The sequence below is a fragment of the Ceratosolen solmsi genome, unplaced genomic scaffold, assembly GCF_000503995.2.
Source record: "Ceratosolen solmsi marchali unplaced genomic scaffold, CerSol_1.0 scaffold13, whole genome shotgun sequence".
NCBI lineage: Eukaryota > Metazoa > Arthropoda > Insecta > Hymenoptera > Agaonidae > Ceratosolen > Ceratosolen solmsi.
This window is the reverse complement of record NW_011948418.1, coordinates 2,658,590-2,672,164: the sequence shown is the minus strand read 5'-3', so window position 1 is coordinate 2,672,164 and position 13,575 is coordinate 2,658,590. Positions and strand designations below refer to the sequence as shown.

Sequence of the window (13,575 nt, the reverse complement as noted above, 5' to 3'; positions counted from 1 at the left end):
AGGGAGGGAGGGAGGGGGGGGGGAGAGGTCGCGTGCGAGAGTTAATAAAATTTTGTTAATTCGAAATGAAAATAATGAATAAATAGCGTCAATTTTCAGAGTATCGGTATTAAAAAAAAAAAAAAAAAAACAACAACAACACTCTAAAGACATTAAAGTAGTGTCTTTTTTATCCGTTAGAGTCATAAATCCGCTACGACGTATTTACGAATATCGGTATTAGATCGGTAGTAGTGTTCCGAAAACGAAAGCATCGCCGGCCATTATCTTGGTATGCCGAGGAGAAGGGGGGTCGCATTTTATCAACCCATATGACTAATACTTAACCAATGCGATATTCGTGCGAAACGTAGTTTCCACTTGGTCCTGAGTCGAAGAAAGGACGAGCGCTGGAAATCGAGTCAACATTAATGCTCGATTATTTGGCCGTGATAATACACTCGATCGAGGTATCGCGGTGATCGTTAAGTCGCGAGCGTCTACTCATCCCTCACCTGTCACGCTGGATGTGTGACGCAAGGGGCGGCTTAGTCCGAAGGGAATCGGCAGCCAAGACGTTTTCTCATCCCAGACGAAATCGTGAGGGAGTAATGAGAACTCGAGTGTTTGAGAACTGAGTTGTCATTGAAACCGGTGAATATTTACATAGGAAAGAGCGCGTGAGTGGCATTCTTGAGATTGTATGACGAACTTTCTTGCGAGGGGAAATCATCGTGCGGTGTATACATTAGCCGTGCCTCTCTGGAATAATCTTACAAGTACTGTGCCAGCGTTGTTCCAACGGATGAACGATGTGGGAAATCATCGGTCCATATTGAAATTCAAAGTCTTCGAGCTTTCCACTTTTTGCGCATGTCGCTTGAAATTCCCGTCACGCTGATTAACGTGGTTGTTTTAACAAAACACTCGTTTACTTAACACTTATTATGCGTACTAATTGTGAAGAGAATCACTGGAAACTGGGGCTTATTGCAACAACGGTGGTACCCCCAATGATCTTTATTCAAGCCAAATAATCGGTATTGGCGATTTGAAGAAATTGTGCTATTTCGAATGGAAAGCAGACGTTTCTGGGCCCATAGACGTTTGCATAAACAACACAACGAGCATTCACGCGAATTAGTCATTATCGATTAAATGCTAATATACACATTATAATGGGCAATTATTACGCGTACACTCGTTATATACAAAATGTTCTCAAATTAACAAATGTTACGCCTATTTACCCACGACATTCTCTTCCATCGTCGACCTTCAATCGCCGCTGCCTCAAATTATAAATTTATCCGTCTTGATTATTGGCGAGTTAAATTATTGGAGGAACACCGACCATATTTATATCGAGGACGGAGAAGGTGCGTTGCGCCATAATATCAAAATCCCCCACGTATCTCGTTAATCGTACCTTAACAATTGCTCGCTACCCAATATTACGGAGTAACGCTACAGCGCCACAAGCAAATAGAAAAGCATTGATATACAGCATCCACTCGACAGGCATTAACAATTACGCGCGTGTCACAGTTATCGGAAAATAAGAGACTCCCGGTAATCCATACGCTATTAATCCTCACACAGTCATGCCTGCGACTTTGTCGTCCGTCCCGAACACCTACGGGGGCGGGGGTGGAGGGAAGCCCTCGACTCGGCGAGGCTCGAGCATCCGATGAACACGTATTTTCACTTCAGTCTGGCCGCCGCGGTCCCAGTGAAGCTGATCCTTAGGGTCCGGGTTTTCGGATTTCCAGGCGCGCGGATCACACGTCCGGCTGGAAATAGCCGAGCATTTTTCCGCCTCGCGCTTTCATTTCGCTCGCGCGTCGAACACGTTGGGAACGTGGGGAGAGACGCCGCGGATCTGCATTCCCGTGCCCTTTTTCACCCGCAAACGGATGCGGGTTTAAATTCCGAGGATGCGCGGTGCTCTCTCCCCCGGACATCAACGTCCTTAGGCTCGTTAGATCGTATATCCTTTTGTCGTAGCTCGCTTCGCCGATATTTCGACTTCACTAATGGACGGCTCTAGTTCTTCGCTGCTTATTCCTCGCTTCTCCAACATCCACATTAACTTTATGATTTTACAAATATTATCCAAAATACCCAATAGCAAAATTATCGATTATAATTTATCATTTAGTATTTAATCTGGATTGGGTATCGTTCGGAGCATGGCAATTTGGAGATGATTAAATATTACTGGAATAATTCAAATATATTGGATGATGATGGATGAGAGGTGAGCTCCATTCAATTATATAGTTAATGGAAGGCTGATTGGCTACATTTAACGTTGTTATAATCGTGTAATATTAGCGAAAACCTTAATCTTACAAATTCCAAAGTTATTACTCTGACAATAGCATGTTTACACACCTGTGTGCAGTCATACATATATGTATATACATATACCATTTTGAGTATGGAAGCCAGTAAGAAGAAAAAGTTTCTTTATCCACTCATATATTACTTTTCGTTTGCAGGGTAACGAGTTCGTAATACCCGAAGGTTGGCCCCTGACCCTCGGTGGCCACGGACTCGTCCTCAGGTTGGGCGAGTTGGAGGCCTCGGCGCTTCGTCTCGGGGAATGCTATCTGTGCGTGCGCAGCGCGGCTGCGAGCGCCAAATCGACTGCGACGACAATCCCGAGGACTACCCTGGCGACGACGGCACAGCAAGGCAACGCCAACGCCGCCGGAGCCGCTACTGGAGCTGCTAACGCGCTCGAGAGGAATACTGTCGAGGTGAGTCAAACCACCACCACGCCACGTCCGAGTCTTCCATGTCTAAACGGTTAGGATATTGCACAAACCAATTGTACAATACTATCGAGCTATTTACTCGAATGCACTCGGTATATCTGCAACTGCAATCATTTTAACGTGTAATTAGTGGTTCGTAAGGAATAAATAATACATGCGTCTCGCTGTCCCATTATTTTAAACTATCTCTAACGGTTCGATCGACAAAACTTTGCATGTCCTTTGCGCGCAATGAGATTTTCCGGTCGACCGAGATTATTGAAAATGCCCTCGTTGATAATAAAAGATGAAAAGAGAAAAAAAATTAGAGCATAGACATCGATAACAAATAAAATTCATGTCGTTCGTGTTGTCGCGAAGCGAGGCAATTAAGCATACGTTTTCTAGTATCTTTACATGAGATTTTGGCAAACAAGTACTGTTTTTATTTGCACGATCATTCACGATTATGTATTGTGGTGAAAAAAATTGTTAATGATCCATGGAGCTCAGCATTTATCTTTCGAATCTTTTAATATTAAAGTACGCAACTATGTAAAAAAAAAAAAAAAAAAAAAAAAAAAAAAAAAAAAAAAAAAAAACAAAAAAAAAAAAATTTTTTTTATCGCAGGAGACAGAGGAAATTCCTAAGATGCATTACACAAGCAAATATTAACTGTACAAATCCGATGTTATAATATTGGAAATCTACATGCAAGAGAATATAGTTAAAAATAAAAATTCTTATGAATAGTTATTAGAAAATCGAATTGTTTTTAATTATAAAGGCGCGATTGTATGATGAAATTTTATCATTTGAGATTTGGAATTAGTTGTTAAAGTTGATAATCGTAAATACAATATTCTCGCAAAAGAGCTAAACATTAAAATCGCTTACAATTAAAAATGGAATTTCAATAAATATTGCAAGATATTTCTTATGTATGAAACTGGGAAGAAAAAAAAGTAAAAACTTGTATATTTCACTTTAAATAAAATTCATAGATAACAAGGTATAATTTATATAATATTCCTCACCCTTGCAAGCCTTATAATACGAAATTTTGCCCTTTAAAAGAAAGAAAAGAAAAGAGATAATGTAGTAAAGACAAAAATATTAGTATCTTAAATGGTAAATCGAAGATTTTGTAGGAAAATTAAGTATTAGCATAAGATAATAATGTGAGAAATGTAATGAATTATGATAAATAAGAATTTCGATATTACTTCGATTTAGAATAACACTTACAGATTTTTATATATCGTGGAGCAGCGTGTCTGGCTTCTTTTTATCCGTGAGATTTGATTTTGCAAAATAATTTTATAAAGTTACCGATCTCATGCCAAATGCACAATGAACAGAATAAAAGGAATAAGGCGGACCGGGTAATATAGAATGAGTTTTAAGTGGCGAACGCGTCGAATAAAAGCCATAGCCTATTTGAAGTTTGTCGTCCACTCGCTATTACGATCCCTACCTTATGCCCCATTCCCCGTTTTCATATTAATTTTCAGACGCGAGGGAGTAAAAAATTGCCCGTTCCCCACTAACGCGGTTAATTAGGAGTCGAAAAACTAGCTGGCATTGGTCGCTGAGCCGGGTGCGACGCCAGGCTATTCTATTCTTTAAATTCGCGACCGACATAAGTTTTCGCCCACTGTAAAAGTCCGGCCGACACAACGGAGCATTAAAGCTGATAAAGAACCGGAGGGCCCATTCGCGCTGGAAAATGAAAACACGCGCTTGCGAATATTATTACCGCGCCGAGCGTCGGTTGCGCTAACGGTCACTCGGCCGTAAACAAACATTTATCTGGCGCACGGATATCGGCCGCTACCGCTAGCGTCCGCTTAATTACTCTCATTGAGTCCCAATTGCATAATAATAGGCTGAATAATTCTCCGCGCGTTGGGTGGTTTATAGATAGCCCTGGTGTGGCGAGCGACGCCGATGCGGGCCCCGGGGATACTCGGCTGGGACCGGGAGGACGAGTTTATGGACTGGCGCGAGCCGAACTCCAACTCGCACAAGCCGTCGCCTGGCTCCTCGAGCCTCTCATCATCCTCGTCGGCCTCCTCCTCCGCGGCGGACTCGGCCAGCGCCAGGTGGCGCAACAACGACTATCTGCAGCAGCGCCAGCAGCAGCAGCAGCAGCAGCAACAACAGCAAAAGCAACAGCAGCAGCAGCAACAACAACAACAGCAGAAGCATCAGCAACATCGTCACCGAGCGCACCACGAGAGCCGCTCGACACAGAGGCATAATTACAACGGGACCGAGCTGCCGTTGGACGTCATCGGGCACGACGTCGTCAAATCAAAGTCGTCCTCGAGCGTGGATGCTTGGGCGGAGGAGGCGAGAGCTGCGAGCGAGCGCAGATCCACGAGCTCTGGTAGATGCGCCAACAGGAATCTCGAGGCCCACGGCCTTTCCTTAAACGGTGAGCCTCTTCTCCGTGGCAGGCCCCAAAGTCTTGGCTAACATTACGCGAATATGTGATTCGATAGCGAGGGAGTTTGGGATGGAGGGAGGGAGGCAGGTAGGCTGGAACTTGCCGTCAAGGACTAAACACTAGAGACAAGCAAGCTCATCTCCTGGGATTTTTCAGTTATTGTAAGGAAAGGTGGATCAGAGGCGCGATGATATCCTGTTTAATCGATCAAACGAATGTCTATCGGGTAAAGGGTATCTCTTATAAAGGACGTTTGTTAAAGGATCCAAATATCGCGTCGCGTATAGTTATTTATCTTCGATAATCTCGTTCACTTCCGGCGTTGTAAATTGGAAACAAAACGTTCTATTTACGTTCTCTGATTATTGATCGTGAGCGTGAATTTAATCAATATTCCAATTTAAAATGAAATGTATTATTAAAGATTTGCTTTTTGAGATTTGAAAATGAATTATTGTTTATCATAAGCCGTAATGATCAATTCTGCTCACGATAATACACACGCAACTTTGTATTCATATATGCGCGTATGTATGCACGTGTATGCGTGTGTGTATATATATATATATATATATATATATATTGGTTGCTTTCGAGAGAGGTTCGTGTTTAAGGTCAGTGAGGTGGAAGGAGAAATGCATCTCCGTAACGAGACTCCAGTATTTGTTTTCGTAGACCCTTTATTTCATCACGGCACAAGCAAGGCATTTTTATCGGCTTGAAATTGATTCGTTGTAATGCGGAGGGACGCGGCCAATAGTGGATAGGTGCGCGCGCGAATAGATAAACCCATTTACAGTAAATGAGCAAGGAGGCCGGATAGGCATTTGAAGATTAAGCGCTTCATTATCCGTATTAACCTTGGACACGATCGTCGAGAGGATCATTGGAGCGGGGTGTTATAACGGGGTGTCGGTTAATTAAGTCACCGGCCCGAGCTCGTTATCCGCGTCGGTACGGGAGGGTGAATAGACGGGTAGGGTGGGTAGGCCCGGGCTGATGTTCGACGATCCCGGACTCGCCAACTAATCTCTCCTCCCTTTGGCTTTGTATAGCGTCTGAGACGAGAAACAAGCTGAAGCGAGGCACGCGCGTCGTCTCGCCCGCGGCCATGGAGAAGTGGAAGGAGACGACGCGGTGCGAGACGCGGAGCCGCGTCCTCGCGCCCCACGATCTCGCTAGTCCCGTCGGCCTCGAGTCTGTCGCAGGTCAGCCACAGCTACAGCAGCAGCAGCAACTCCAACACCACCACTACTATAACCACCACCACCACCACCATCACCAGCAGCAACCGCAGCAGCAGCAGCAGCAGCAACAACAACAACAACAACAACAACAACAACAACAACAACAACAACAGCGCTTCCGGGATCGGCAGCTTAACGGGGAGCAACGTTTCGAGGGTATCTCGCGACCCGAGGAGGTCTCGGACCTTGAGCTACCTGCCTACATCAGTGCCCTCCTTGTCACCGTCGAACGCAAGATCGAAAGGGTCTCGATCGACGATCTCACCTTCCCCTGTACCGCTTGCCGGAATATCGACACCGACGACCCGCTCCTCGGCTGCAAGTGTGCCGGTAACGGATGCGAGTGCGGTACCGAGACGAGCTGCGGATGCGTCGCCGAGCAGAGCCTCCCCGAGGTGCGGAGCTTCGAGGTAGCCGGCATCAAACACATCGACAGTGACGACGAGGAGGAAGTGCGCATGGGCTTTGGTAAGTTGATTCTTCATTCTCGCGGGATTATAATCTCGTGGGATAGACGGGGATCGGAGGATCGGAGGATCGCAGGATCGGAGAGAAATTGCGGCTGGTCGAGTCAAGGCTGGCTATTCCCTGCGTAATCGATGGCTAGTCGATCCATCAGAGTCGTTCAGCGATTCTTACATCGATTGTTTGAGCTTTCTTGTCGATCGGCAAGTTTTGAATTCAATTACCAGCGATAGAGACTCAAGTACCAACGCTCGCTCGCTCGCTCGCCTATTTTCCAACGCGCTCCAATACACATACAAGTTTTTTTTTTACATACCTTATAAAATAGCTAACCGTCTTACCATCGGCGTGTTAAGTAATCGTAACTTGCAAGCTACAAATACCTTAATTAACAAATGAATTTATACTACTTTGGTAATTAACATGATCTCGGGTGTTGGTAAGCTCCCACGTAATTAGCGACTGATGATTGTGCGCGTACGAATCTTTCCACCGTCCCTATTGCATTTTCTTGTCGATGATCGATGGCTCTTCCTCGTATCGTAGACAATATTCTTCCACTCCTCGATAATTTGCAAATTTGCACAAGGATTGCAAATCGATTGGCCACTCGTCCATTCCCGCAATTCTATTAACAAGTTGCACTTGGCCATTTAACCATTGCGCATTGTTATTGTTTTAGAGGGGGGACCATTTATTTCCAATTGACTCGTCGTGCCCCTTAGCCTTTACACTCGTACAAGCTTTAACAATTTAGTCGCCGTAATATTCGTGATTAATGAAATGCTTGGCATCCATTATTTATCTCTTCTCTTTTTTCTCTCTTAATCCTCTATTTACCGCTGAAGTAACTCGAAATTATTAAGATGCGTGATAAATACTCGCTCCAGGTAAACGCGCGCGCGCAATCGTGGCACAATGATAATAACGAATTAATTTCTCACAAACATTTGTTAAAATCTATATTTAAAGATGGCGTGTGCGGTCGGGGCTGAGGACGAGGGTACAGAGGAGGGAGAAACGCCGTTTGAAAGTGCCGAGTAAATACAAATGCTCAATGTGGTTTTTTTACATTTGAATAAAGCCCACGGTCATCTCAATAATATATTAAAGCTGATTACTACGGGAGTGTAATTCTTCTCATTGCAGTGAGAAACAAAACATTGAAAACGAAGGTGAATAATATAGGATAGTGGCGTTAAAGGGGGACGAGAGCTAAACAGAAAGAGAAGCGACATACGGTAAACTACGGTAAATACGCCAAGTATTTTAACTATACGAGAGTCGCGGTGAAAAATACAATGGGCAGAGGGAGAGCGTCGGTAAATCCCGCTGCACGCAATTTTTGATAAATGATAAGATGTTGACACAGTAACACAAAGCCTACGAGCAGCCAGAGTCCTGATTTATTACGGCTCGATCCCTCAAAGATTAACGATTCACTTTCCTCGGCGCGGGACAGAGCCGAGCCGCTACTCGCGCAGGAAAGTGACGCGCACGAGTCGCCGTTCCCTGGCGCGAATAAAATGCGAACGCGCGACCGCGAGTCTGCGAAAATGAGTAATAACCGATGGGCTCGGGTCCGCGCATCAGCACACGGCCTTGCCAACTCACGCTGCTCGTCTTGCCCCGTCGATAGAGCTCTCCCCCAACCTCCACCGAGCCCTTACGACATAATAACAGCAGCACCAATTAGCCGGATGGACGCGCGCGGGCCTCCCGTAATTCAATTTACCGCGGGGCTCGAGGAGGGCCGCGCCACACCCATTCGCGCGCGTGCGTACATGTAGGTGGCGGGGAGGGGTCGAGAGCCACCGACGCAAAGCGCTTTTCTCCCATTGTCAGTGGCAGTGGTGCGTTTCAGCCGGCGCGCACCGTTTGGTCGGCGGCGGAGCGAAAATTCCACCGACCATTAGAGGAACGCCGCGGCCTTTGAACGCACCGGTGAAAACTCATTGTCCTCACAGATCGTCGCATAAAGGACGCTGCGGCAGCGTTATGGCTCTCGTCGGTCCGCTAGGACTAAGGAGCGCGCGGTGCCGCGAGGTCGCGACACGGATGTCCGCTTCATCGTAAACGCAAATGCCTTGGCCCCAAGCCGACAACGAACCTGCCCAGCCAAATGTCACCGGGATTTCCTTTTGCTCTCGGCAAATGTAGCATCGATTCGCTGCTGCGATAAATCATTGGCTCGCGCGGTATTACCAGGCGCGAAACGATCTTCATCGGGGGGACCCGTTAAAGGAAAGCCGGAAGGCGAGAGCCCGAGAGCCGAGAGGATCGTGATTAAAGGGCTCGCGATATTTTAGCGGCGCAATGCCCACGCGAGCCGCGCGCATTGCTTCCTTCGCACTTTTCAGGCCGATTAACGGAGGTGGCGCTGCTTGCGCAAACAACAAACGTAGGCTGATGCCTTCCGCTTTCGGACTCCCCTCTTTCATAGGTTCTTTGATACCGAGGCGGAAGCTCGCGGGGCCTCGCGGGGAGCTTCCGCTTACCGCCGATACTCGATGCGCTAGTGGACAAAGTTGGCACGAAATTCAGCGAGGTCTGGAATATTCTCCCTGGCCTAACGAAATGCGCTTTACGGCTCGTTGTTGAAACGAGTTGGCGATTATCGCGGGCGAGATTTATATTTTAGAAGGCACAACGTCCGTTTTCCCTCGTGTTTTGTGATGAGTTTGAGATACCCAATCACCGATCGAATAAGCATTTCCGTAGGCTGTTTTATTTGCCGAGCGTCGTCACGATATCACCTCACCCGTATTCTTAATGAGGATTGTACGAATATGATGACTGGAAAGGTATTGATCGCGTACAGCACGAGTCTCATCAAACTGCACGTGTTCGATAAGAGAGAAAGAGAGAGAGAGAGAGAGAGAGAGAGAGAGAGAGAGAGTGAGTGAGTGAGAGTGAGTGAGAGTGAGTGAGAAAGCCGTAATATTTCTGGTTCCGAAAAGCCCTAGTGGGTGAGACGAAGTGAAATAAAAGAGTCGCGGTCGTGGCAACAAAGGAGGAAACGGGCCACGGGCGTGGTCCAAGGCGTTGGTCGTCGGCCGGAAAAGTGTTCGTCGGGCGTGGGGCGAACGGGGGCGTGGTGGGCGATGGGCGGTGGTGAGGGGGGAGATGGCGGCAGTGGCGGCCGACGATTGTGAAAAACGAGCTTGACGCCGGGAATGCCACCCGACGGCATTCGCGCCTGACGATTCGGATCGCGTGGGTTCGATAGCGGCTCCAAAGCACCGAGCGCCTCTGAACTCCCCCGTACCCCTCCCCCTTACACCGAAACCGCCTAAGCCCCCAACATCCCCACCCTCGATTCAGCCAGGCTGCAGCACTTTTGGACCCGCGGACACGCTGGCATTTCTGAGAAGGAATTGTCTTATCGCTCGGTCAATCCTCTTTCCGGGGATCGACGGGTTGGATCTTCGAGACGCGCGGGAAACTTGACGTCCTTGTCCTGTCTGTTCTCCGAGGTGGAGATATTCGAGATCACGGGATGAAAGTGACGAGTCCGTATTAGGATATTTTTTTGATGCGCGGAAGCAGCATTCCACGAGGAAGAGAGAAAAATTGAAACATAAATCACTGTGAGTGATCGACGATTTTTGGATATTGACGCTGTCGAAGGGAGTCGCCCCAATTAATCGCATATATTCTATCTCTTTAATGTTATACTTGGAATTGCGTTTGTCGTGCGGTAACGAGCAAGTCCTGTCGACTCTGTAATAGTAATATATGTAATGTTAATACAATAGAAGAGATCAATTTATTGAAATATTTGTTAAATATCTTGTCAATATGATATGCTTAATATTAGATTACATTACAATTATATGGGAAGTTTTTAAGTTTTTTAATATTTATTCGAATGAGTTATTGTCTGAAAATGTTATTGGGATATCGTCTGTGGATAGAAAATATCGTATCTCTAGCTACAAACTCTAGACTACAGCTCGACAGATTAGAAGCAACGAAATAAGTCAAAATTATTCTAAATTGTCGAATAATTAATATCCGAGGGTAAAGCGAGGGCCAAAGGACAATTAAATTCTTTCGTACTTATAACAATAATTAATTTTCTCATCGCCTACTTAACAAATCGCTCGGCTCGCAAATTGTGCGTCTTCCTTGCACTCTGTTCAAGGCCACGCACACTGCTCAAATGGTCGATCGCCGATGTTCGCTTCGTCTTATCGCATCAAAGCGCGAACTACGAGTGTGAATTACGCAATGTTTCGCCGAATTCCTAATGTCTGCTACCTCCCACGTACGCCCTGGGAAAAAATTGCAAATCGCAAATCGCTAAGGAACGTGCTGTAACGTAGTCGAGGTCGCGATCACTTGTCGCGGAAGACCGACAATCGCCGCGAATTGGATCGCCAGTTGGAAATTGATGTCATTCGCTCGTTCGTCAAAACGACTTTCCCTCACGAGTGAGGGAAACACTTGAAGGATACAGTATTTATGCCAATATAATTGCGTAGACGACAATGAGATTCAAAGTGGAGCTCGTTATTACGAATAGACTCGTAGTTGTGTCGAATAAGTTTGGACATATTCACTTGCCTGGTTATGAGACTGCTGAGTGAGAGATTTGAATGTTCGTTGGTATTCGACTGTGGTGTACAGTGAGCTTTACTGGCCATCCTTTTACGTAATTTTAAATTAAATTCAATAGCCATGACAACGACTTTGAGTTAAATTAAATAGAAGTAGCGTTGCATTTCATTACGTCACTCTACATCAATGCACTTGTCTCGATCGATCGACACGATTCCTCGGCAAGTATTAGATTTACCATTGATCTGGAGGGAGGGGGGAAGCTTAGATCACATTGGTTACGTTGACGCTGTGGGCGACTGAAGGTAACGAATTATTAAACACAATCTTGATAAGACTATTGTAACAAAATGAATTACTATGAGGTTAGATTACGGGGGTAAGGAGCGAATGCTCCCGTAATTTTTTGTGTATTAGCGATGAACAAGCGATTTTTTTCCTGGTCCCTATCATTTCTGAATTTCTACACTTTGATCGTATCGGGAATTGGAAAATCTAACGGTCACCGTGCATGGGAGGCACAAAGAAAAATTCGACACGCCTCGTCTATCACAAGCCGATTATTTATTATTCCCTCGGCTATAAAACGAGTATACCGACGATGAATGAACTCTCAGCTCTCGGAGCCGCTTACTTCATTAACAAAATCCGCTGTGTCAGAGGGTCGCAGCCCTTCGGCTTTCGTGAGATGCGGCTCGTCACGCGTTTAACCCCGAGGGAAAAGCGCGCGCGCGCCCGACGACAGTGAAGAGGAATAGGCTCGCGGCCCCATCAGGACTCTGCACCATTGCTCGCGCACGCTACCTCTCGCCTTCGTGTCGCGCGCAATTGTCGCTATCGGCCCATCTACGAGGCTCGATCCGGCCAACGAACCTCGCGCCCATGTCTTGTTACCGCATCGGTGACGAGCTAATGATAACTCTGCTTTTTGCGCGACGGCGATTTTGCGAAAATCCACCTGCGAGTGCGTGGCGCTGTTAACATAGTCGAGTGATGGGGCTCATTGGGGTTTGGTAGGAATGATCGAAAAGATGGGAAAGCTTCTTTTTATCAATTCGCGCGGTTAAAGAGCGCGTTCCTCGGTACGTAATTAGGAATATTGTTGGTCAGAAAAGTCGAGCACCGCGTGCGTAAAAAGCCTTGCATAGACATTACTATTGCTACACCTTTATTACACATTACGATAACATAAGTAATGAATTTTCATTCATCGTGCAAGTTGTCGTTTTGTCAATTATGCATCTTATTATTTTCTCGATGCGAGGGTAATCAATGAGGAAGGATTTTATTGCATTCGATCGATGAATCATCCTTTAATTCGCTAATTATCAGTGTGAAAAATGGGTACTCCTTTATTTATCTACTTGAAAATTATCATTTCCTCTTTCTCCCTGTCACGCCCCCGCTCCCTCCGCCATACAGCCTCACTCTCTCTCTCTCTCTCTCTCTCTCTCTCTCTCTCACCCTGTTTATTTATATTTATTCCATGCTTGCTATGATTAGACGAGGATTTACGAAGTAATAAATAAAGTGATATTAAAAGAGGGGCTGGGCTGGGCAAGAAATGAAATGAACGTAGTAGTAAAACAGTTCTGAGTATTAATTCTTATTTGTCCTTTATTCTCAGCAAGTATTTATTAGATTTTTATTATGAAAGTTTTGCTATTTCGAGGGAGTGTTTCTGCCACGATTCTATTTTCATGTTTCATTAAACTAAATTAGAAAAAAAGCGGAAATGCGAGGATAGGCGTAAACTACACCGTCGGAATTATATTGCATTAAGGAAGTCGTGACACTATGGTAGGTACGATCGGATTGAGATGATCATCCGAATTTTTAGAAGAGTAGTTGATAACAAGTTTTTATCTCTATTTTTCGTAATCTCCGTAAATCGATCCGCTGATACAATTAATAAGCGGCTATTAGAATCGCATTAAATGCACTTAATGAAACTTTGGAACTGCCTCATCGGAATATTGAAAGCAACCCCCCCCCCCAGTTCCATCACGATCAACCAGTGGTATAGTAATAAAACATTCTCTCTCTCTGTTTCATTCTAATTTTATTCACACTAATAACCGTGGCTTGCTTTTCGCGGCCGATGAT

The 13,575-nt window shown here is 45.6% G+C and overlaps 2 protein-coding genes across 2 annotated transcripts in view; both read left to right on the top strand.

Annotated features, from left to right (window-relative positions):
• The window catches only part of LOC105360349 (probable serine/threonine-protein kinase yakA), a 63,059-nt gene extending 56,204 nt beyond the window's left edge, over positions 1–6,855 (top strand). The window contains exons 3-6 of the mRNA XM_011497239.1: positions 2,484–2,744; positions 4,666–5,182; positions 6,250–6,487; positions 6,555–6,855. Of these exons, the coding sequence (XP_011495541.1) occupies positions 2,484–2,744; positions 4,666–5,182; positions 6,250–6,487; positions 6,555–6,855 (1,317 nt within the window). The remainder of the gene's footprint in view (positions 1–2,483; positions 2,745–4,665; positions 5,183–6,249; positions 6,488–6,554) is intronic.
• The window catches only part of LOC105360348 (uncharacterized), an 81,151-nt gene continuing 74,082 nt past the window's right edge, over positions 6,507–13,575 (top strand). The window contains exon 1 of the mRNA XM_011497238.1: positions 6,507–6,909. Within this exon, the coding sequence (XP_011495540.1) occupies positions 6,900–6,909 (10 nt within the window). The 5' untranslated portion in view covers positions 6,507–6,899. The remainder of the gene's footprint in view (positions 6,910–13,575) is intronic.